At 57.6% G+C, this 23697-nt stretch overlaps 2 protein-coding genes across 6 annotated transcripts in view; one reads left to right on the plus strand and one right to left on the minus strand.

The window, feature by feature from the left end:
* ARHGAP44 (Rho GTPase activating protein 44) overlaps positions 1-4150 on the plus strand; it is a 192789-nt gene extending 188639 nt beyond the window's left edge. For 3 of the 4 annotated variants that reach the window (XM_025864183.2, XM_073881743.1, XM_073881745.1), the window contains one exon: positions 2963-4150. In XM_025864183.2, the coding sequence (XP_025719968.1) occupies positions 2963-3102 (140 nt within the window). In that variant the 3' untranslated portion in view covers positions 3103-4150. Of the gene's footprint in view, positions 1-1086; positions 1138-2962 lie in introns of all 4 variants that reach the window. The other variant, XM_073881744.1, reaches the window with a different exon arrangement.
* Positions 4151-4331: 181 nt separating this feature from the next.
* Positions 4332-23697, minus strand: part of ELAC2 (elaC ribonuclease Z 2) — a 29412-nt gene continuing 10046 nt past the window's right edge. For both annotated transcript variants that reach the window (XM_025864272.2, XM_073881742.1), the window contains 20 exons: positions 21552-21609; positions 20791-20859; positions 19609-19716; positions 18278-18336; positions 16118-16176; positions 15941-16013; positions 15072-15184; positions 13650-13745; positions 12720-12858; positions 12557-12642; positions 10873-10991; positions 9727-9823; positions 8453-8591; positions 7948-7986; positions 7712-7821; positions 7126-7225; positions 6924-7044; positions 6745-6823; positions 6094-6238; positions 4332-5546 (listed from right to left, as the gene is read on the minus strand). In XM_025864272.2, coding sequence (XP_025720057.2) covers positions 5310-5546; positions 6094-6238; positions 6745-6823; positions 6924-7044; positions 7126-7225; positions 7712-7821; positions 7948-7986; positions 8453-8591; positions 9727-9823; positions 10873-10991; positions 12557-12642; positions 12720-12858; positions 13650-13745; positions 15072-15184; positions 15941-16013; positions 16118-16176; positions 18278-18336; positions 19609-19716; positions 20791-20859; positions 21552-21609 — 2046 coding nt within the window. In that variant the 3' untranslated portion in view covers positions 4332-5309. The remainder of the gene's footprint in view (positions 5547-6093; positions 6239-6744; positions 6824-6923; positions 7045-7125; positions 7226-7711; positions 7822-7947; positions 7987-8452; positions 8592-9726; positions 9824-10872; positions 10992-12556; positions 12643-12719; positions 12859-13649; positions 13746-15071; positions 15185-15940; positions 16014-16117; positions 16177-18277; positions 18337-19608; positions 19717-20790; positions 20860-21551; positions 21610-23697) is intronic.

Consider the following 23697-nt stretch of genomic DNA (forward strand, 5'->3'; position numbering starts at 1 on the left):
TAGACAAATACCAGATTCATACACATGCATACAAACCACACGCGCACACACACCAGATACACGCATGCAACATGCAGATAGGCTCTGCGCACACACAGGTGCACGCACCCACAACACACAAGTACACATCACCTACACACGTACCGCATCCATACACTGCTCGCCGCATATGTGCACACGCCCGCACACCTCCGTCCACGTGCTTCGAAGGGCCATGTGGTCCTAGGTCGTCGGCGTACTGGGATTTCTGACCGGGATTATACTTTCAGGCCGGTGTTTTTGTGCAGGAGTGAGGTTTTCCCCCTCGGTCCGATGGAAGGGGGAGTGAGCCTGTGGGGTTCAGCTCCTGGCACCCATGACAAGGCTAGTCCCGTTGGAGTGTCTGTGAGGAGTCAGGAGGTTGAGGTATTGTGGGGAGCAGGCAGCCCCTGGTGGTTCAGCTGCTTTATTTGTGGACGTGATCCATGGCGAACAGCTGCTGACACCTACCCCGAGGCTTATAAAATATTCAGGAAATTCCTCCCCGAAAGTCGACAGCACCACTTCCTGCTGGTCGGTGGTGCCGGTGATGCCGGTGATGCCGGTGATGCGCGTTTCCCACGGAGCCTCCGGGGGAGGAGGCACAGGTGACAGCAGCAGCTCAGGGTCACCCCAAGTCAGCCCAAGGGCCCCGCCCCCCGCCCAGCCGCCCCAGGGAAGGGCCGCTGGGGAGCGTGGACGCTGAAAGCATCGGAAGGAGCGCAGGGGTGTCACTGGAGAGGAACAGAAAGGTGGGAATGCCATGGGAGTTGAAATCGGGGGGCCCAAAGTGGGCAACAGAAGAGCCCCGCCTCCTGCCGGGCCCTTCTGAACGGCCAACCCTGAGTGGTAACAGCACTCCGGCCTCCGCACCGTGGCGTGTCCGTCGTGTTCTTTGGCAGCAGGCTGTCGTTCTGTCCGTCCGCACGGGTCTCGGCCGGTGCAGCATCTGTGATGCTTTGGTGCGACCCCCCCCCCCCCACTGTGATACTCCGCGTAGTGGATTGTCACGTTCTCGGCTCATTGTGTTTATGCCCTTCTCCCAACCCTGTCGTTGTGTTCCTGCAGCTGTGTGACCTGAGGGCCGCAGTTGTGGATACGTGTGAGGGGGATTTCAGGGTAAGCGGCCCCAGCCCGCCGGGCCCCGGCGCTTGCTCGGCTCTGCATGTGGCTCGGACCTCCTCCCCGCATGGCAGCTCCGCTCCGTGCCTCCCCCCACGCGGCCTCGGCGTCCGCGAGCTCCTCTGGCTTCCCCGGGGGGCGGGGGGGGATCACTGGCCTTCTGGGAGCTGGCTGGCTTCGCGCTAGGAGACGGGGAGCAAGTCCGCAAGCAGGCTTCGCCGGCTCTCCCCTCCTCCTCTGGCTCTCGAGCACCCGGGTCAGCCCCGCGACCCCTCTCCCTTGGGCCTAGAACCGCAGGGCTCCCAGGTCCGCTCTTCCTTGGGTTGCCTGCCACAGACCTTGGTGCCCGGTGCCCCAGTCGCTGTGTACGCCTTGGCTCAGAGAGGTGTCCCCAGGAGGGTCCTGGGGCACAGCAGGCACAGCCTCTGCTGCGGGGTCGGGAGTGGCTTTTCTGTGGCCGTGGGGTGGTCCTGGCAGACCCCCACTTCCCGAGGTGGGCTCTAGCTTGTCTTCCTCGGGGCCGACACAGCGGGCGAGTCCTGAAGAATCCACAGTGGTAGGGTTCAGGCCGGGGCTTATGTCCCCCAGGGCCTCTGGCCGGCTGGCTCCTCGCTCACTATTGGGGGGGGCGGGGGGGGGGAGCATTATACCGCTTTCTGCCTCTCCTCTGCCCACAGCGGGCAGGTGTTCAAGATTAAAACCAAGGGACAAGCAGGAGAGAAGCCGGCGGAAATCAGGGGTTCTTGTCTGCTAAGCCCTAGGTCCTGTGGACACTTGGGGGCGGCAAGCACAACACAGGGGTGTCCCCTGCCTGCCCACCCACAGGTCTCATTCCAGACACTTCTGACCCTGGCAGTCGGTGGGGGCTTCTCTCCCTCGATCCTGCTCTCTGGTGACTGAGTTGCCTTCCCCGAGGGGTCTGAGGGAACATCCCCTTGGCTCCACGGGGAAGGTAAACCTGCCCGAGGCCACACTCCCCACATGACAGCCAGGAGATTTGAAATCCGAGCAGCAGAACGCTGCAGGGCAGGGGGCCCCAGCAGAAAGGGCAGGACACAGGCCGGCAGCTGTACCCCGAGGCTGGAGGAGTGTCACTGGCAGAGCCGAGCCTCGGACCCCCACCTCTGTGCTGAGGCGGCGGGATGAAGACAGGAATGACATTTTGAGGACTGGGGGGGGGGGGGGGGGGGGGAGACGATGACAGAAGGACTTTTTGTCCCACAGCTTCCATGTTTGTGTGTCTTTTAGCGCAGCGTCCAAATGTCTGTCTGTCTACCTGGTGTAATATGCTTAGGCTGAATGTTGGTTTTACAAAAAAATCCTCAAGACAAAGAAACCAGCCCACCCACCCCAGGCTGGCCCAGGGCTGCCCCCGTTCTGGGAACACCTCCCCTGTCATCCGGGCCCAGGGTGACGGCAAGGCTCAGTGGGGCCCGAAACGAGGCAGGCCAAGGAGGGGGTAACACTGTCCGGATCCTCGCTTCTGGGCCCACCGTGCTCCCCCAGGGTCCACAGGCTGAGCGTGCCGCCAACCCCTTGGGTGTCCTCGGTGGGCTCGCCTGCCCTGAGCTGCCTCCCCCCCGGGAATGGAGCTGGGGGGTGCGCGGAGGCCGTGGCCCGGGAGCTGTTGCGGCGCTCCTCCTCGAGTCGCCCCCGGCCCGATGGGACTGGGTCGTGCGCGCTCACCGGGCCGGAGCAGAGCAGCCCAACCCCAACCCTACCGTGCGGCAGGCTGCCTCGGCCGGCCCCGGGGCCCGGCCACTACCACCTCCTGCGCCCGGCCGCCGCTCTCAGCCGCCTCTCTCTCTCTGCCGCCTTGCAGATCTCGTCCACTTTGACATCCCCTCCATCCACGTAGAGCTCGGGCCGCCGCTCCGCCTGAGCCCCCTGGAGCACGCGCGGCGACACTCGGTGACAGAGAAGAGGGACTCGGAGGAGGAGTCTGAGAGCACCGCCCTCTGACCCGCGCCCGCCCCGCCCCGCGTGTACATACCTGGGCCCCGCCCCAGAGCGCCCCTGGGCTTGCCGGGCGGGAGTTGTGCGGATCGCCCTCCCCTGTGCGTGCCCGACTTGGTTCGTTCCCTCGGGGTGGGGACTCTGGCCTTTTGTTTGATCTTTGCCTTTTGACTTTGTGCCTCTTTTGATCCACTTTCAGCCTCCATGCCAAGCGGCACCCCCTCCGCCCAAGGGCTTCCGTGTCAGAAAGGTCCTTTGCGGGTGCAGGCTGGGGGAGCCGTGCGCAGGAGGGTCAGGGTGCCTGGTTCCACTCGTGGCTACGGTGGGGGGGGGGGCACACCCTCTCCCCTACAGCGCACGAGTTCTGGATTCTAGAAGGTCTGGCACTGACCTTTGCCTGCTGCACAAGTTGGGGAGGGGGCCAGCCCCTGTAAAAATCTTTCAGGCTGCCCTTACTGCGTGGGCTCCAAAGTCAATGGCTTCAAACACAATTTGTTTCACTTCCCCTAACGGTTTTACTTTTCCCGACCACGTGACTGAGAACTTCGGTCCCTACCTTCTTGTTTTGTACTTCTGAATTTGAAAAGGTGATCCTGAGGGTGTCTGGACGGCCCACCGAGCGCTCCCGCAGGCTCCCAGAGGCGCCCAGCTCAGCGCTCTGCTTGGGTGGGGGCCGGGAGCCTGCGTCTCCTCCCGGGTGGCCACAGGGACTAGCAATAAATGTTACCCAGAGCATGCGCAGGGCGGGAAGGTGGCCCGCGGGGACCCGAGGCCACCGGGCCTGCAGTGTGGCGGGCTTCGCTCAGCCACGGCTCACCCCCCGCCCCCTTTCCTCCTCCGGGGGTCCCATCCGTTCTCGGGGAGCCCAGTCACACTTCGGGATTGAAGGAGCAAGACACAGATTCGGGTCATGCATGCCAAGTCACACTTTCCGATTTTATCCTTTTAAAATAGATCTCATATACCTATACAGGATATAATATTTGTATATATGAAATCTATATTTGTTTAATTTGAGCCATTCAAACTAAACTAATGTATAGGTGTACAATGAGAAATTTAAAGGCCTAGTTATTTTTCCCGACAACAGTGTAAGATAACCCTGCCCCGCTGGTGGGATTCACCAACTTTGGATGTTTAACAGCTTTGCTCACTTCCTGGCAAGGACGGGTCCGTACCCAATTTGTAATGGAGCCCAGGGGTCGAAAGTTACCTTTAAATACATGTACAAATAGTTGTTGAAAGTAATGTTATTAAAATAGGTTTATTATCCCTGAGCGTGGCCTATCTTCTTGTGTTGGGGACACGCCTCTGTGCAGGTGACCCGTGGGAGGACATCGGAGGTCACGGCTGGGCCAGGCTCAAATGCTCGGTCGGTCTCTTCCAGATCGTCTGCGCTTTTAAAGATCTGTGTTCTCACAAATAAATACCAAATTAGTCGGAAAATTCTCTCCATTTCCGAGCACTGACCTCAGTGTTTGTTGTTAAAACCCAAAGGGAGGGCAGGAGAGCCGGCTTGACGCCCGATCTCTCCAACGCTCTGAGGGCAGTGAGGGCGTCTTGTTCTCGCCGTGGGGCAAGCACACCTGTGGTCACCCATTTCCCCTGCAACAGCGCGAAGACTTGCGTTTTCCTGAGCCGCTGCCCGGATCCTGCCGGCATGGCTTGACTCGGTTAAAAACTAGGCTACGGCGGGGTGGCGGCTCCCTGGGTCCCGGCTGCGATCAGAGCTGGCTTGCGGGTCACACCGGGTACCGGGTGGTGCAACTCTGCAGGGCAGGGAGGCGCCTGCTCCGAGGTGGCCCCGGGATGAAGCAGAGCTCTCAGGCTCCAAGCGGCCTCTTTATTTTATCTTCGCAAAGGCTATTCCTGGAGTCCTGTCCACCACCCAGCGCTTGGGAACGTGGCTGGCCTCGGGCACGGGCAGGCCGGTTTTCCACGTGACTTCTTTAAAAATCAGTCTGTACCACATTCCAGTTGTCCCTCGTCTTCCATCCAGCAGCCTCACGTCCCGAGGCACTGGCTGTAGGAGGTGTCCAGCAGGGCCACCCCTGTGCGGGGGGCCCGGGCCAAGACCCAGGTGCACACCCCGCCCCCACACCTTGATGCCTCTCGGTCGAGCCGAGCCCTCCAGCTCCCACCAGGTCAGGGGAGCCCACACCGTGCCGTGCACAGAACGCCAGCCTTGCGAGTCCAGGGTCCCTCCCGCGCCCTCACTGGGCCCTGACCTTCTTGCTCTGGGGGTTCCGAGGCTGCTCCGTGAGGGCCCGTTTCTGCAGGCGCGTCCCATCCTCGGGGCCACCCGCCTGCTCCCTGGACAGCAGGGCCGTCCGCGCCAGCCGCACCTCCCGCTTCTCCCTGCGCTCCTCCATCTCCTCGATGTCGCCGGCAAACAGGGCTTTGAGCGGCGCGGTCAGCTTGGGCACTGTCGGGAGGTCCCCGAAGCTGACCTGGAAGGCGAGCCCAGAATCAGGACGTGCGTCCGGGGCCCGGCAGGAGCTGGACGGAGGGGGCCCTCTGCTCGCGGGGCAGGCGCCGGCTCCCTCTCGCCCACCTTCATGTCAGCTGACCATAGGGATGAGGCCAGGGAGGGAGGGAGGAGGCCCTCTCAAGAAAGGGGCACAGACTCCCCACTCCTGGCTTAGGAGGCCCCACTGAATGGGCCTCCGGAAAAGAGGCAGCCCAAGACTCCGAAAACCAGAGGCACACCCCGGCCCCCACCCTCATTCAGGGAGGCCGGAGGGGCGAGGCTGGCTTCCCCAGCGGGAGAGGGGAGCACACCTGTCTCCCCCAGTCACGGGGCTGGGGAAACGGCGTGGGCCGGAGTCCCCCCATCACTTCCAGCAGCCTGAGGACTCAAGTCTGTCCCGAAGGCCCTGGAGCAGGTGGGCCCGCCGGGGAGCATGGACAGACCCTCCTACCCTCGGCCCTGAGCACCGTACGTAGGGAGCACTGTCTCTGCCCCACCCCACCTCAGCCGGCCCGCGTGGCACAGACCTTCATGTGGTCAAAGGCAATCCCCACTTTCTCGTTGAAGTCGGGGCTGAAGAGCGGCACCTTGGCATAGCGCTGACTGAAGTGGTTCAGCATGGTGAACCCCGCGTTCATCCGCACCCCCACGCCAATCGCCTGGGAGGTAGTGCTGCCAACGGAGGGGCCACGTAAGGCTGATGCCCAAGTGCAGGGAAGACCCCAGCCCCCAGATTTCCCCCGTGCACCCCAGGAAGGCCACCTCTGTCGCCGACACCAACTCTCCTAAGGGCCAGATTCCTCGCTCACGCCCCTAGATGGAGCCCAGGCCGAGTGCTGGCGGGCACACCACCCATCTGTGAGGGCAGCAGAGAAGAGGCAGGTGGCTCCTCACTCGGGGGACACTCTTGTCCCAGCAAAGCCCAAGATCCGCCCCGGGCCCTCCATCCCCTGGCAGTTCCCTGCGTGGCTGACAGCTGATGTCCGCGTATCTGCAATACTCTGAGAAACCCGCCCCAGCTGGCCCCCTGCCCGGACAGCGCTGCAGCAGCAGATGCAGAAACCCCCACGGCCTCGCCGGGAAGCAGGCCGGCCGGCCTCGGGTCACCGGCACTGGAAAGCGCAGTGCGTCCCCGCGGGTCAGGGAGCGGGTGACCGCAGCTCAGGGCTCTCCCCTACCTGTGTGTCTTTTCCACGGCCTCCTCCTCCAGGCCGTCTTCCAGCGTGGCCTCGTGTATCAGGAGGGTGGCATCCTTCCCTAGAGGATAAGGAGCACGGCCAGTGGAGCAGAGTCCCCTGCCTGACAAGCGCTGAGCCCGGGGTCCTCGGCCCCTCCCTGGCCTGCTGCCTCTACTTACCCATCTGGACCAGGGCGTCACAGGGCATGGTGTCCCCGGAATAGACCACTTTCCAGCCGGACGTGTGGACCAGCGCGCAGCCGAAGGCATGCTTGCAGTGCCGGACCAGGCAGGTCTGAAACTGAAGCAGCAGGCGAGCGGCTGTGCAGCCGTGCCGTGCCCCGCCCCGCCCCGCGCCGCCGGCCTGCGGGCGCCCCCTTACCTCTGCCAGGTCACACGCTCCCCGCAGCGAAGCAATCAGCCTTTCAACCGCGGGGCTAGGGACCTCTGCTCCTTTCTGAAGGCACTTGGCGGGAATCAGGCTGTGAGGACACACAAGGGTTACACAGCAAACACGAAAAACGTGATTCAGAGTTCGAGCGTCTGGGGAACCCCAAACTCCTTCTCAGAGAGAAACACAAATCCGTCACCAAGAGAAAAGAGCAGACAGTTGAAAAGAGCAAACGCAAGCCCCCCTCCAGGCCGTGGCAAGGGATCCGCAAGACAGGAGAGGCCCGCCCTGTGGCAGCCGCCGCTCCAGGGTTTCGTGGAGAATCCCGAGACTAGATCAGAGCTGCAGAGGCGGGGAGCAGACGCAAACGAACGTGCACGGCGGCCGCTGGCCTCTGCCCTGGACAGGAAGCACTCCTTCCCACCGCCGCGCCCCAGGGCCCGGGGAAGGCACACCGGGGCGTGGCCGGCGGGGGCGTGGCCACAGTCGGGGCCAGGGCGTGGTCGGGGGCGGGGCCGGGCGGGGCGGGGCGGGGCGGCGGCGGAGTTGGGGTCTGGATCGCCGTGCTGGCGCCCACCTCACGTGCTGCAGCAGCTGCTGGCACTGGTTGTGGTACAGCTGGAGCCAGGCCTTGAGCTGGGTCGGGGCGACCACCAGCAGCGGGGGACACGGCTTCCCCAGGGACGCCTGAGACAAGGACACCGGAGCCGCTCGAGTCAGCGACAAGAACGGTTCCGGGCGGCAGCAGCACGTTTTGCGAACGTGCAAAAACCACCAAACTCAAATGTCCGGAAGATTGAGGGCCACACTCACCAGAGCCCGTTCTCTCTGCAGCAGAATATTCAGCAAGCCCTGGGGGGCCGGGGGCGGGGTGGAGAAGGGGACACGCGTCAGCCACGGCCAAAGTCGGCTCTCTGCCCGGCGTCCGGGTTCGGGAGTCCTCCTCCCTCCCTATCAGCCGCCATCCCCCAACGCTGCCGTGGGCCGTGTGACCGGGGCGGGGGACCCAGCCGGCCCGGGGACAGCAGGCCTCCTGTCTCCGGCTGAGGTCCCCTCGGAGCAGGCCAGCCGGGGTGAAGGCCAAAGCCCCGCTGCTGCGGGACAGCGGGGCGCACGGAGGGACGAGGCGCCCCCCCGCCCAGCAGAGCGACTGCACCAGCGAGAAGAAAAGCGGCGCCTGGGGCCGTCTGGGAGGAATGGCAGGAAAGGCAATGGGGGGTGGGGGCGGTGGGGGGCGTGGGGGGTGTGTGTGCAGGGGTCACGCTGACCGGGGCAGCCCGTGCCCTCCGCTGGGGCCTCATCATCTGCCGCCGCTCACCGTGTGGTGATCCGCGTGCAGGTGGGAGACGAACACGGCGGCGAGGGTGCCCAGGACCCTGTCCACCTCGTCTCCGTAGTGACGGCACAGCTGCCCGAACGTGCCTTCGCCACAGTCCAGGAGCAGGGACCTGTCGGGGCTGTGGACAAGAGTGACAGTCACTGGTGCGCGGAAAGCCTTCAAGGTCTGGAGGGTTTGCCTTTCTGGAGGAGAGGTGGAAGCGGCTGTGTGCTTCCTACGTCTTCCAGAACCTCTCGTGCTCATTCCGAGAAGCTTCTCTAAACACGAAGGCCATTTCGGACAGCCGAGCTCATTATATGAAGGGACTGATTAGTCAGGGAACCCTGAAACCCCTAAACGTATGCGGAGTCCCCTGAGCCACACAGGTGCTGCTGGCACCCAGTTTGGGGAACGGGAGGGCAAAAGCACGTAGCCCTGAGAACACGGGAGATGCGCATGCACCTGCTGCCCTTGTCAAGCCCCCGGCGACAGGCCGGGCTTGCCGAGCCGCTTGACTGCACCCCCTCAGCAGTGAGAGAATGTGTCCCAGACGGTGTATTTCTGCCAGCGGGGTGCACTTGTAAGCGCTGTGCGCGACCAGCGCGTTCGCCGGTTGGCCGCCCTCCACTGCCAGCATCCCAGATGGCACAGCAAAATTTCAGAGCCAGCCTGCTATACTGCACGGTCTGACTTCCCGCAGATGTGAACACTGCTCGGGGCCTGGACTGACCTCTCTGCAGGCCAGGACACCAGGCAAACCCAAGCGAAGCCCCCAAAACCCACCCAGTCCTGGGGCTGAACCCGAGACAATGCACACACCCAGCAGCTGTCCCCCGCACCGGCAGTCACCAGTCAGGACACAGCCCAACCAGTGGTGTAGGCACCAGCTCATGCTCCAGATCCACCCCTGCCGAGCTGTGGCAACTGGTAACCTTGTGGAAGGTTAGTTTCCCGATCAAGGAAATGGGCAATCACTACGTCATAGGATTACTGTGAAAATTCAGTGAGATCATTTCTTAGCAAGGTGCACGGCCTACAGCAGAGTCAGCTGTCAACAGAACAGGGGATGAAGTCTGGTGACTCCCAGAACCTATTAAAGGCATTAATGCCCACTACTCCCATTCTGGACGCTCCGGCCAAGGTGACAAGCGTACACACTTTGATACGGCTGCATCTTCAAAGTAGCCTGGGCTAGGGGGTGTGGGGTGAGGGGGGTGGGGGGCAGGACGCATGTGCCCCCCATGGATGGAGGTCTCCTGGGAGAACAGCAGTACCTAACGTTGACAAGCGTGGCACTGACGTTTCGAATCTTCATCGGGATGGCAGAGCCTGTTCCGAGGAAGACAATTTCTGGATATTGGCTTCTTTTCTCTGAAAAATACCCGTAAAAGGGTCCATTTGTTTGGATCAGACGTGAGCCAGCATTCAGCCCTGAGAGGGGTAGGTCCAGCCTCCCAGGAGGGGCTAGTCATCCCACCTGGCAGGGGTCCTTCTGAGGCGGGGCCCCCGGCTGTTTGTGGGTAAGTGGCTCTCTGGAAGGCAGAGTGAATAAACCCGGAGCCTTTCCTTCCAGAGACGTGCTCTAAGTCTTTCGCATCACAAAGGGCACTTCTTCAGGCTATGATTCATTTACCGCAAGGGGCTGGCATCAGCCTGGCATCCAGCCCTTACCACCAGACCTGTTCTTCTTACAGGCGCCATAACCACCCTGCTGGGGTGGGGGAACCCTCGGCTTTGCAGGGGTGCGAACAGGCTCAGAGGGTCAGCCCTCCAGATGGGAAGAGGCAGAGCCAGGACCGGAGGCCAGGGAGACCTGGTATGTCCCTTCCATGAGAGGCCAGGCTCTACACCAGCCCAGGCTGACTTCTCCGGAGAACCTACTGTTGGGGGGAAGGACCACCTGGCTGCATTAACGCCCCCCGCTTTCTAGTCCGGCATTCTCTGCTTCTAGCATTAGTTGAAAAGCAGGCTAGAAAACCCAGCTACTAGAGGAGAGGTCCCCAAGCTCCCCGTAACGACTTTTCCTGATGGGGCAGTGAAAGCCCAGCAAGGTGAGTGATGGGGCCAGACCTGCCGTGGCTCCCTATTAGCCAAGCCAGGACCAGATCCCGGGTCGGCAGAGGCCCGGTACAAAGTTCTTTCCAGGGTCTTGCAGGAGCTCCCAGAACCGTGGCACATGGTGCGTGCCCATTATACAAGGGCTGGGCACCATCACCCAACATTCGGATTGAGCTGGTCTTTGGTGGGGAGGGCAGGTGGGCAGGCACGGGCACGGGCGTTTTTGGAGAATAAAGCAGCATGGGGTTATGGAACTAGACCTGGTTAAATGGTGCCAGGCTGTCATTCTCCTTAGCGCTTTGAAACACCCGCAGGAGGGCAGCAACCAGGAGGGGAAGGCGGCTCCAGGGTCTCCTGCTCACCTGCTGGGGCTGGGCCATCCTGCACGGCCTCCCGGTATTCCTGCACGCTTTCCTGGAAATTGGGGAGCTCCAGGGCCTCGGCTATGAATTCATCGGAATTGCAGACAATAACAGCATCCCTGCAGGGAGGACAGCATCTCAGTGACCAAAGCGGGCGAGTGGCCTCAAGCAGACGCCCATCTGCAGAAAGTTCTCCAAATCAAGACTGAAGAGGAAGCAACCCGGGGCAGTTCTGTTCTCTTGCCATGTGGAACCCTTCTCAGCGAAGCGGGGGCCTTGGAGCACGTTCTGAACAGCTTCGGCCCCTCAGGACATCTCAGCTCAGAGTCTGACAACCCTGGCAGTACTGACATCCGGCAGGGTCCTGACCTCTGCCTGCCGGATGCCCCCAGCACCCCCACGAACATGGGCACAGCTCATCCCCCAAGAACCCTGTGGAAACGCAGGCCCTGATTTGGCGCCTCGGGGGTGGAATCCGAGGCTGTTCTCTAGCAAGGCCCCGATGCTACAACATGGCTGGTCCCGGGCAACTCTGAGAGGCCAGCCTCGGATCGGCGGCTCTTCACCCAGACTGGGTGCTCTGCTCACCTGGGAGGCCAGGTCCAGCTCCCCAGTTTCTAACGCAGGAGGCCTGGGGCGTGCACTCCGCCCAGGTAAAGGCGAATCTGGGCATCGGCCAGGCTCGTTACTCAAGGTTTGTGAACCGCGGACAGCAGGCTCCAAAATCCCAAGCCCGCATCTGTGGGCCCCAGTCACGCGACCATGTGGTCTCTCAGAAAACCCAGCTACTCAACACCAGAGCCTCCTCATCCAGTTACAACTAACACGGACACAACGCAGCACACAGGAAGCTTCGACCTGCTCGAGATGCAGATCGGACACATGAGCCACATGGAGGGATTGCTGGCGGGACCGTCCATGGGCAGGGCCTTTCTGGACGTCACGTTCACATTTACCGAGGGCCTCAGAACGGGTCACACCCCAACCCAGCCATCCCACATCTAAGAATCGCTCTAAGGGGTAAGAGTTCCACTCAAGACACTTACACACTAAACATTTAACACTTTACATTAAACAATGTTGTTAAACAACAACAACCTAGAAATGTCTGAAATGAGCAAAACGTCCCTATGTGGAGAACCCATAAAAGTCTTGTTCCTGAAGGCTACATAATGACTCGGGAAAAGACGGGCCTGTGAGGCCACAGACCCACACACACACTTTTCCAAAAGACTGCATTCCCCATGTGCTCCCATTTAAAAGACAAAATGTTAACGATTCTCTCTTATCTCGTTAACGATTCTCTCTTATCTCGGAGGATGGGACCACGGGTGCCTAATCTTCTCCATCAAACACTCGCCTTCTTTGTTGTAAAACAAGAGAAGTGGTATCACCATTATCATGAGGGAAAACGCCTTGAGGAAAGAATAATCGCTGGCCTCTTCTTCCCACCTCAGGCCGGACCAGAGCAGCCGGTTCCGGGACCGGATCTTGCTGGGGAACTCAGCCGCACCGGCTCATTTACTGGTGCTCCCGGCCCCGGCAGAGGCAGGGACGGAGTTCAACACCCAGGACACACACCGCATGACCCACTCAGGCTGAAACATCTACCGCCTGGCCCTTCGCGAGAAGAGCTTGGCAACCCCCGCTCTAGACCCTTCGGTCAGCTCAGAGTCCCACAGACCTCTGCCACTCCCTCCGAGGACGGAGCTGATACTTGAGGAGACATTCGCCCCGGACTGTGGGCACACGGAAGGCAGTGTGTTCCTCCTGGAAGACACAAATCCCACTTGGTGGAGAGAAGGAACAGGCAAGGGGGCGGGCCAGGGGGCCGCGGGGGACACTACCTGGCTGTGGGGGATGGCGAGCGGGGGGAAGACGGTGGGGTGGATGAGGCTGAGCTGCGTCTGGATCTTGTGGCTGCGGAGATTGTGGACCGAAGAGCAGCTCTCGTTCAGGACCAGGTGCTGGGTGGCGGGCCCAAACCTACGGCAAAGTGACGGGGCGTTCACAGCGCCCTTTAGGAGGACTCCCACCAAAGGGGTAGCGGCGACACCAGGGGCAAAGAAGGTAGAGGGAAGGGTTCAGAGACACTAAGTGGCGGGTCCAGAAAGACCGGCCGACAGGGTCCCGCTCCTCCGCCTCCAAGCCCAGTGCCCTCTCCAGACCGAAGCGCCTCGGGCTGTGCTGAAGGAGCACACGAAGAACCCAGAAGGCTAGATGTCAGGAGCCTGCAGCCAGGGACTGGGAACGAAGTGGAGTACGGGGCGGAAGAAGAGGCAACACCGTACAGGGATCCTTAAGGACGCGGGCCCTCCAGGGAGGGCAGGCCAAGGGCAGGAGCCTGCGGGGCTCGCGAGGAAGGAGCGGAGGGGGCGCCGAGTTCGGCTCCAACACTCCCTCCCCCCGGCTGCTGAGCTTGGCCAGTGGGGCCCCGAGGAGAAGGCAGGGCGACCCCTTCTCCAGTTACTAGACGCTGGTAGACCTCGCAGGGTGGGTGGCGAGAGGGGAGGGAACGCAAGGAGCTGCAGACTCGTCCACACCCCGCCTGTCACTCCCTAACCTGAGGCTCACGGAGAGCGGGCGGCAGGTACTCCTTCAGAGTGGGGAGGATGGCAGGTGGATCCAGCTGGGCCCGACACAAGCTTTCTGCACCAGCGCTACGGGTGTCTGCTCCCCAAACTCACCCCAAACTCCGGGAGGGCAGGGAGCCCCGGAAGGAAGGGGAGGGAGCACCTCCCGGTGTGAGGGGGATCACGGATGGAAATACGTCCTACCTCTCCATCCACTGCTGGTATCTGGGGTCCGCAAGCACACACTCTGGGGCCATGTGCACCACGAGCGCCACGGGGGCATCGGCATTTCCTTGGTACCTGGGCGGAAGGAAGGAGGAGTGGAGTCGGGCCGTGTACAGCGATGCAGACTCAGAACCACCACAAACCGTGACCATGCGGCCAAGGAAGGGCACCGCGCGGCTTGCTCTCGACTGCAGGGACCCACAGCCTCCGCGCCCAGGCCAGGCTGTGGCCGGGCTGCTCCCAGAGGTACCTGAGCCCGGCAGGGCACCAACCCGGGATTCCTCTAGTCCACAGGCTCTGGGGCTGGCCCCTGGGCCTTCCCACTGAGAGCCCGAGCCTCCTCCTGCCCCCTCCGGGCACAGGGCTCTGACCTGCGGAGCAGGACCCAAGCTCGCCCAGCCTGTTCTTGCTCCGGTTCTCCTTTATCCTTCACAGGACCTTTCCCCATGAATCTCGGGCACCTGCAGTCCCACCTTGCCGTCTGCCTTCCAGCAGACCCGAGCCACGGGCGTGGAGAATTAAAATTGTAATTCCGTCTAGAGTTGTCACTTACTAACACACTGAGGTGCTTCCTTCCGGTTCCTCCCCCCAGAAAATACACGCAGTACTTTCTCCCTATCCCTCCCTTCTGCACAAGGGTGACCTGATGACAACACAAAGCCTGTGCCACCATGGAACCCGGATTCACCCATTGAGAATAAAGTGCATCTCAGGAAGAGCTTCCAACGCTAACTTAAAAGCGTTATAGCTGCCCAAAAAAGATCTGTTGTGATAAGTGTAATAAAACACTACGTGCAAAACAGAAAATACAAATTAGGAACGGAGAAATACACATAGAGTAAACCATTAGGAATGGGAGAGAAACGAAAACAGCGACGTGGGGGTCAAAGCTCCCCAGGACTGAGGCTGAGCTGCCCGTGGGTCCACTTTCTTGGGTGACGAGAGAGAATGGCACCCGGGCCACCAGAAAAGCAGACCAAAGGTGTGTCCAGACTGAGATTCTGTCCCGTAACACGGGCTCTCAACCAAGACGGTCCCACAGCCTTCAGACCCGCCTACTCAGATTCAATATAGGCAAGCGAAGAAAACTTACTTAGGTAAAAATAACCCAAATAACGATCGGGGTATTAATTAGAACTGAAGAAAGTTCTAGAATTTGTCCTAGACTTTGCACTCTAATGGGCCACTGGTTTTCTAGTCGGCAAGTGGTCTCTGACTTTCGCTCTTTTCTAATTTCACTTCCAAGGCTGCACGCACAAAGCCCACCAGGCAGGAGTCTGGAACTCAGAGCGTGGCCTTCCGCAGCCAGGGCTCAGTGCCAGAAGCAGCCACGGGTCAGGCAGACACCCTGACCCTGGTCGATGCCGGCTGGCCTCCCCCCACCCCCAGAGCCCTCATTACCTCTTGAAGGTGGCATTCTCACAGATGGGTTGAATGAATCCTTCGTCCGGACATTCTACCACAACAAAGGCAAGACCAGGATCCGGAGGAGTACAGATCTCTTCAGGCAAAATCTGCAAAATCACTGGGGTCATGGTTCTCTCCCAGGGCAGAGTCACAGCTCGGCAAACACTGCCTGGCCTTCAAGTCAACGGCCCACCTTACGTATAATCCCTCCTGAACAAGCACAAAGCCAACATGAGGATCACCACCCATGCCCTTGCCGCGCTCTGCTTATGTATGCCCAGGCGGCCGGCTTGCAGAGGGCGTCTCAAACCCAGGGTGGCCACGAAACCAGGCGGGACATTCACAGTGCCCTCAGGTCTGCAGCCACTGGTCCTGACAACCTTAGACGCCAGAGGAAACATCCTGGCTAAGAACACAGTGGCATTCCTTGGGGCCAGGGGCCTAAAATGCATCCCTCAAATGCTAAGGAGACGCTCCGCAGATACACCCAAAGGCAGGCAGCGTGGACAAGCGGGACAAGTCCAGATAAGAGACCCTGCTGCAGGGGCGCCTGGGTGGCTCAGTCGGTTAAGCGTCTGCCTTCAGCTCGGGTCATGTTCCCAGGGTCCTGGGATCGAGCCCCACGTCGGGCTCCCCGCTCGGTGGGGAACCTGCTTCTCCCTCTGCCTCTCCCCCTGCTTGTGTTCTGTCTCTGATAAATAAAAAAAGTCGTAAAAAAAAAAAAAAAAAAAAAGGACCTGCTGTATCGCTCAGCCCAGTGAAGGAAGTCTGAGCTGTCTTACTTCCCTCTAAGGGGAGGTCTGCACCCGCGCTCCAGGCCCCAGCCGTAACTGCCGAAACGTGGCAAAAACGGGGTGTCTCACCTCTCTGCCCTCGTAAGTGATGCTCTTCCCGCCCTTGACTGCAGCAATGATGGGAGCGATGGCAGCTGTCCCACTGGAAGAAGGGGCCGGCCGGCCGTGAGACGAGGTGCGGCAGGGCCACAGGCGCCCCCACCCCCTCCCCCCGGCCCAACGGCGCGCCCCCCTGCCGACACTCACACTGGCAGGCCCAGCTCCTTGGCTTTGAGCACCAGGAAGTTGCCCTTCTTCACATGAAGCTGTGACAAAAAGAACGTAAACGCCACCTCAGCGAGGGAGGACGGGGCAGCTGGGCTTTACCCAGCCTCCGTCCAAGCACGCCGTTCTGGTTCTACTCCCTCGTGTCGCCTCCCCAGTCCTCAAAATGCAGCCCGGGTACTGCTCTGAGGTGAAGTACTCTGTGTTCCATGCTATCTCGCGAAGAAGTCCTCTACTCTGAAATACTCCAGGACTAGAAGCTGAACGATTAAAACACGGGGCCTTACCTCCCCATGTTACCGTCTTATGAATGTAATAAAATTCGACCCATTTCCAAATCAAACAAAAAGGCTCCTTCGTGTGTCCTTGAGGACGAACACCTCTATCCCACCGTCTTGCACTCGGCGTGTAGGAGCTAACAGGACGTGACCCGACCATGCCGATCCCTGTCCGACTTAATATTGCAATGACAGGAACAGGGCAATCAAAGCGTGGAGGATCTTTCCCTGGTGTTTTTCACAAACCTGCAACACGGTGTTGCTTTTACCCTGGAGGAAAGCTGTAATGAACAATCCCCAATACACTATTATGTTACAAGGGCGTACGACAATCCTGCCACAAAACCTCATAATCATCAATCATTCTGTCCCTGAAAATGTGTATTTATGTCATATGTAATAACAAAAAAAAATTGGAAAGCACATAAAATGTTAATAAATTTTTGAGTATTGAATTACATTCAATTTTCATTGTTCTTCCTTAGATCTTTAAAAGGAAATTACTCTTAGGGCAAAGTCTCCGATTTGGATCCTCGAGCCTTACTAGGATTCTAGAATTTTCTGGCGTGGCAAATGCTATCCGAGAGGAGGGATTACAGCCTAAGTGTGTGCATATAACACAAAGGTGATGAGCTCCAATGACATTTTCAGATGATGACATTAGCAGGGCCTGTTGTGACCCAGCCTTCCCTCCATAGACCCAAATGTGTTTCAGGATGGCAACCAAGTGCTCTAACGTTTCACAGGGACTTGCAGACCTAAGGCAGGCAAAAGCCCTCCCTCTACGATGAGCTGGGCTCAACCCACGAGAAACTGTTCCCACCGAGGGTGTGGGGTGTGTGGAACACAGAGGCGAAGCAGAATGCAGTCCCCAGAGGTCCGGGACAGCCACAGTCTACAGGGGTGCGTGGCCCAGCACACAGAGCACAAGCCATCCTGACCCACGGCCTCTACCGAGGAAGGCGGGAGGGACCTAATACAATTACAGATGACCAGAGAAACCTACCTGGAAAATTATTTTGCTGCCTAAAAACTCAGAAACACACAAGGAACAAGCCTATCAACAACCATCCTTCACTTTCATAAAAACTACTACTTAAATACAGTGACAGACGGGATACCGGTAATGATCTCGCAGCTAATAATGATTACTGCTGACCTTCCGGAAGGGTTATCCCTGGTGGGTGTGATCATTTGGATAAGAAGTGCAAATATATTTTAAAGTCAACATTACTCCTCAGAAAATAATCACTGCCCACAAAAAGACAACATAGGGCCTTACCGCAGATGAAAGTGTTCACTGCAGAGAATCAGATTTTAGCGCACAGCCCTGTTAAAACGAGGCCATTCGTCCAATTTTTAAAACACCCTATGGTAATAGAATTTTCACAGAATCGGACCAACTTCAGATTTATGGACACATTACGTTCGATTTTCATTTTTCTTCCTTAGATCTTTAAAAGGAAATTACTCTTAGGGCAAAGTCTCCGATTTGGATCCTCAAGCCTTACTAGGATTCTAGAATTTTCTGGCTTGGCAAATGCTATCCTAGAGGATATCTGGGAATTCTAGATGCCTCTGGGAATGCTAGCCAACATGAAAATGAGCCCAATGCTAGTGGTTGAACAGCTACGGTAAAATGATACAAAGTAAAACAGAGCTGGAGGAGTCTGAACGAAGGCTCAGTTCACCTGAAGGCAAATAAGGCTACCTTTATTTCTCAAGTGCAAGACGGCCAGGCCAGTCGTAGGCAAACATAAACCAGGGGACGTAGGAGCCGCTAGCTTTGAGTCACTGGACGAAAGCTAACCAAGGGTCACCATCACACACTCACAGAAAGCCCACCGGAGAGACACTTGCTTACCTTACAGACAAAAGCTACAACCAAGGAGGGGTCCCTGCCACACTTTTTCTGGCCAATACCTGAGAAAAAAACATAGCTGATTGTAACAAGGCAAACGGGAAGGTTTATGGGCTTCACAGACCAATGATCGTCTGAAGTTTAGTTCGGCTTCGTGCCAAATTAAATGGACATGACAGTTTGATACAAAAGCCAAAGGAAACACTGGTGTTCTTTCCCCCACAGACCTGTTCTTTTTCCTACTCACACCCGAGGTCGGAGTGAATGGAAAACACAAATCGCCAGGGGGAAAAACTTTAGAACTAGCTAGTGAAACGTTTAAAAAAATGACCCATTTTACCCAGATGGGGAGGAGAGAGAAAAAAATAAGTTGTAGTGTGCTTTCTAAACAAGCGAATGCGAAACACCACGAAAGCCAACAGGCCTGCAGAGAAAATGTGGGTGTGGGTCTTCAGCCGGCCATCCCAAGGAACACAGCTCCCGGGGTCAGCCCCTTCTCGATGGGTCTTCAGCCGGCCATCCCAGGGAGGACGGCTCCCGGGGTCAGCCCCTTCTCAGTGGGTCTGCAGCTGGCCATCCCGGGGAGGACAGCTCCCGGGGTCAGCCCTTTCTCAGTCATCAGACAGAAAACAATCCGGGCAGAAGGAGGAACGTTAGCAGCCCTGCCCAACACCAGACCACAGCCCCCGAAGGGGTTCCAGTCCTCCGACACATCTAAGCTTGGGATTTTTAACTCCACTGCTCAGCAGGCTGTCCTTCTGGAAGAGAAGGGGACCAATCCCCTCACTGACCCGACTGGTCGGCTCTGCAGTTTTCTGCATTCGTGAAAAATTCCTTTGCATTAATGAAAAACACCAAAGCCTCTGTAGGAACCAATCTGCCAGACCCTGCCCTCCTCCAGGGAAACTGAACACAAAGTCTGGAGCCCAGCCAGGGCTGGGGGTCAGCCCCAGAGCTCTGTACAGCCGTCTTCACGACAACCCCACCCCCCCCACACTCGCCAAGTCCCACAGCACGCCAAGGAGGACGGACCTGTCTGACACACAGGCTAACAGTGCCAGTTTGGCACATGAAGGGACAGGAGATTAAGAAAACCATTCTCTTGGGCACCTGGGTGGCTCAGTTGGTTAAGCGACTGCCTCTGGCTCGGGTCATAATCCTGGAGTCCCGGGATTGAATCCCGCATCGGGCTCCCTGCTCAGCGGGGAGCCTGCTTCTCCGACCCTCCCTTTTCTCATGCTCTCTCTCTCTCATTCTCTCTCGAATAAGTAAAATCTTTAAAAAAAGAAAACCGTTCTCTTGACAGGTGCACTGTTCTGTGTAAACAGCATTACCATCTGGAAGGTGCTGCTCCTTTTCAGCAGATCCGGAATCCAAAGACCGCCCTGGACTGAGTGGTTCTGGACTCTGAGATGACCGGTGTTCTCCACACTTCTGCTCACCTGGTTGGCAGGGAAGACAATCAAACCCCACGCCACAGAGGTGAGCACTGAGCCAGAGCCCCGCTGTTCCCACCAGTCAGAAGCAGAGCGCCCACTGAGGCGGCCTGCCTTCTCCTACGACAACTGCAGGCTGGCTGACGCACCAGCACCACCCTTAGAAGACAGACCTAGGCTGAGGGTCACCCAGCCAGCATGGGCCACAGACTCACGGAGAAGCCACCGGTCACGTGCTAGGAAGGGAGGAACAGCGAGGGATGCAAATCAGGCCCAGGGGTCAGCAGGGATCAGGAAGAGAAGACATCAGATCAGGAGCGAGCCAGGCAGGGAGTGACCGGCTGTCTCACTGACCCCCGAGCACATCTGCCTCTGCTCAAGCAAACCCCCCACCCCCACAACCTCTCTCCTCCACAGGCACCCTACAAGCTTCATCTCCTGGCCAGGGCCGGACTTCTCTGCCCCTCGCTGGGGGCTCTGATCTGTGTCCCCTCTGCACTTGGCAGGCATCAGAGGAGTATCAAGGAAATGTCCCCAGCGTCCTCTGTTCTCCTCACAACCGGTAAAACCCGCATGGAGTGTGACTGGCCTGACCCGCCGACTGTGTGTCCCTAAGTCAAAACCACACCATCTGGCTCTGGGGCCTATGAAGGTTCATGAGACCTTCTGACCTGCTCACAACACTTCCATCAGCATTAGTATTTATGGAAAAGGGTTACCAGGGCAAACCTCTCCAGCAACCTCTCTCCCAAGGGGTACTTACATCTGCGGCAAATAAACCCCAAGCAATAAATGTGCACATCCGAGAGCCGTCTATTTTCTGACACTACTTGATTACATAACATCCCAAAGTATAACCATGATCATTACCTAGGGGCTAAACGTGTCTATAAGATTATAAACTCCCTAAGGGCAGGAACCCTGTCTTAATTTCTCAGCTAAATTTCCTAATCATATTCAGAAACACAAAACTGGGTACACAGCGCCAACATTCCAGCAGTTTCTATCTTTACCCTACATTTTCCTTGCCTGGGACCTGCAGCCCTCCCTCCTGCTAGGAAATGGGACTTGTGCACTCACTGTATATGGGGATCTGGAAGACAGTCATGGTCTCATCCTTGTATTCTGGTGCCGAGTGGGGCCGCACAGCTGCATGAGAGAGACCAAGGACAGTGACCACACTGGACAAACACACTGGGGAAAGATGAGCTTTCCAGATCACCAACCACAAGCAACTGATTTACCTTGGAAGTTGGCTGGGAATCTACACTAAACCCAGAATCTCTGAATAAATGACAATTTTTAGGAAAGAAGCACCCATATATTTTCATCGGCTATTAATATTTACTACATTAAAAATAAAACACATAATAGGATCACTGCCTGTTAAAAAAATTAAAAAAAAAAACAATTCTCCAATTTAAGAGGCGTAAGTTAACACACAGCATTGTGAGGCCAGGGAATCGGCCATCTCAACGGTAAGAACGGGAATTCAATTTGAAGTAAAACATTAGTGTTTCTATTGAAGAGGCACATTGACAAGCCAGGGAGGCAGGACGGGGCCCTGCTGGCCTCCTTGGTTAGGCCTCTCCCCAGGAAGAGGCCACGTGCCTCCCAGCACCGCTGGAGCAATTCGACTGAGAACCATCTGTAAACTATATCTGGGGGCATGACGTGGGGGCACAGGAATTGCAACAGGCACTATTTTCAAAATTCATCTCATTAATGAAGCATTTCATGTTAAGGCTTAATTTAGTCCAAGGTCTATGGATTCTAGTTGGGGAGACTGGGGCATATATAAGAAAGAAATGGCAGATGGTGAGTCAGACTGAGGAACATACCCAGGTCTATTCCTTTCAATGGACCAGAAAATATCTTGATAGCTTCTAGGTATTTTTCCTACAAAAGACAAAGAAACCAGCAGTTATGGCTGTACTAAAGGCAGAATGCAGCTACATGGCAGCACGTGAGAATTATCAAAGGGCATCAACATAGGGGCGCCTGGGTGGCTCGGTCAGTTGGGTGTCCGACTTGATTTCAGCTCCGGTCGTGATTTCAGGGCCCTGCGATCAAGCCCTGCATTGGGCTCTGTGCTCAGCAGGGAATCTGCTTGAGATTCTCTCTCACTCTCTTTCTCTCTCTCCTCCCTACCACTCCCCCCACTCACCGGCACATGCTCGTACTCTCTAAAATAAATAAGTAAAATCTGTAAAAGTACTCATAAAGGAAAAAAAATCAGTATTGTACTCTCTTTTTTAAAAAGTTAGTAGATGGAGTGCTTGGGTGGCTCAATCAGTTAAACGTCTGCCTTGGGCTCAGGTCACGATCCCAGGGTCCTGGGATTGAGCCCCGCATCGGGCTCCCTGCTTGGCAGGAAGCCTGCTTCTCCCTCTCCCACTCCCCCTGCTTGTGTTCCCTCTCTCGCTGTGTCTCTATCAAATAAATAAATAAATAAAATCTTAAAGAAAAAAACTTGGAAGAAGTTAGTAGTTTATTTTGTCCCCCCTGCCAGCTTTATTGAAATGTAATTGACACATAATACTGTGTAAGTTTAAGCTGCACAAGATGATGATTTAAGTCTATGTTGCAAAATGACTACCACCATGTGGCTAACATTCATCACCTCAGTTATAAATACATCTTTTTTTTTGTAAGATTTTATTTATTTGACAGAGAGACACAGCAAGAGAGGGAAAACCAGCAGGGGGAGCTGGAGAGGGAGAAGCAGGCTTCCCGCAGAGCAGGGAGCCCGATGCGGGACTGGATCCCAGGACCCCGGGACCATGACCTGAGCCGAAGGCAGACACCCAAAGACTGAGCCACTCAGGTGCCCATAAATAAATCTTAAAAAAAAAGGGGGGGGGGAGGCATCAACATGAACTTTAGCACTTTGAACCACCTTTACAAATATTTAGTGTCCACTATATACCAGGTTCCAAGGGTTTAGCAGGGGACACGGTCGCCGCCCTCGTGAAACTTAAAATCCAGTGGCGAGAGAACTGAAACAAATGAGCACGGACAACTGGGTAGCAGCAGTTGTGCTAACGATGTGCAAGAAGCTGGAGAGAAGGGAGCAAGAAGGCGGAGGAGTAGGAGACCTGGATTTCGTCTGGTCTCAGGAATTCAGCTGAATGGGGATCGAACCATTCTGAACACCTACGAACTCAACAGGAGATCGAAGAAGAGAGTAGCAACAACGCTCTGAACAGAAAAGCAACCACGTTCTGAAGGTAGGACGTGCGGAGAAGTGAATCCGAGGCGATATTCGGGAGGATAGACGGCGGGGCAGGGGCCTCCGTCGGCCGCTTCTGGCAAGTGCTAGAGCCGCGGAGCACAAAATCGGACCTTTTAGAAGTCGGCTCCGCTGAGGGACGTCGCTCCAGTGGCTAAGCGGGGGGTGGAACCCTCCCGGGACAGTGTGGTCTCAGGACCCTTGGGGTCACAAAAAGACCGGGGGTGCCTGAGTGCGGCAGAGCTCCCAGGGATCGGGGCGGGGAAGCCGGCTGCAGAGACGGAGCCGAGGCGCGGGCTCTCAGCTCGGGGTGGCCATAAACTGTGATCCGCGGCCCAGTCGGGCCACTGCTCCTCCAGCAGGGACCCAACAAGCGGCAGAGCCGGGGAGACTCCCCTTCCTCCCCCGGGAGGAGCGGCGCGGGAGCGCACCTTGGGGATCTGCTGGGTTTGGAGACTCCACACGGGGTCGGGTGCCAGAGAGAGAAACACTCGGTCACAGGCCGGGTGAGCACGGAGTGCGGCCGGAGACCGGGGGTGACTGACTGCTTTACTGTGGGGGCGCACTGAGGAGCGGGGCCCCAAGTTCTTGCCTCCTGTGGGGTGGAGATTGGGAGGCCACCATTTTCACCCTAGTCCTCCAAAGCTGTGCCAAGAGCTTGCAGGGAACAAAAGCTCCTGAGAGCAAACCCAGGCACCTTGCTTAGCCCGGACCGACAAGGGCGGGGCAATTCCGCCTCCGGCAAAGACATTTGG

The sequence above is a fragment of the Callorhinus ursinus genome, unplaced genomic scaffold (assembly GCF_003265705.2).
Source record: "Callorhinus ursinus isolate GAN/ISIS: 27379988/994484 unplaced genomic scaffold, GSC_fseal_2.0 scaffold43, whole genome shotgun sequence".
Lineage (NCBI taxonomy): Eukaryota > Metazoa > Chordata > Mammalia > Carnivora > Otariidae > Callorhinus > Callorhinus ursinus.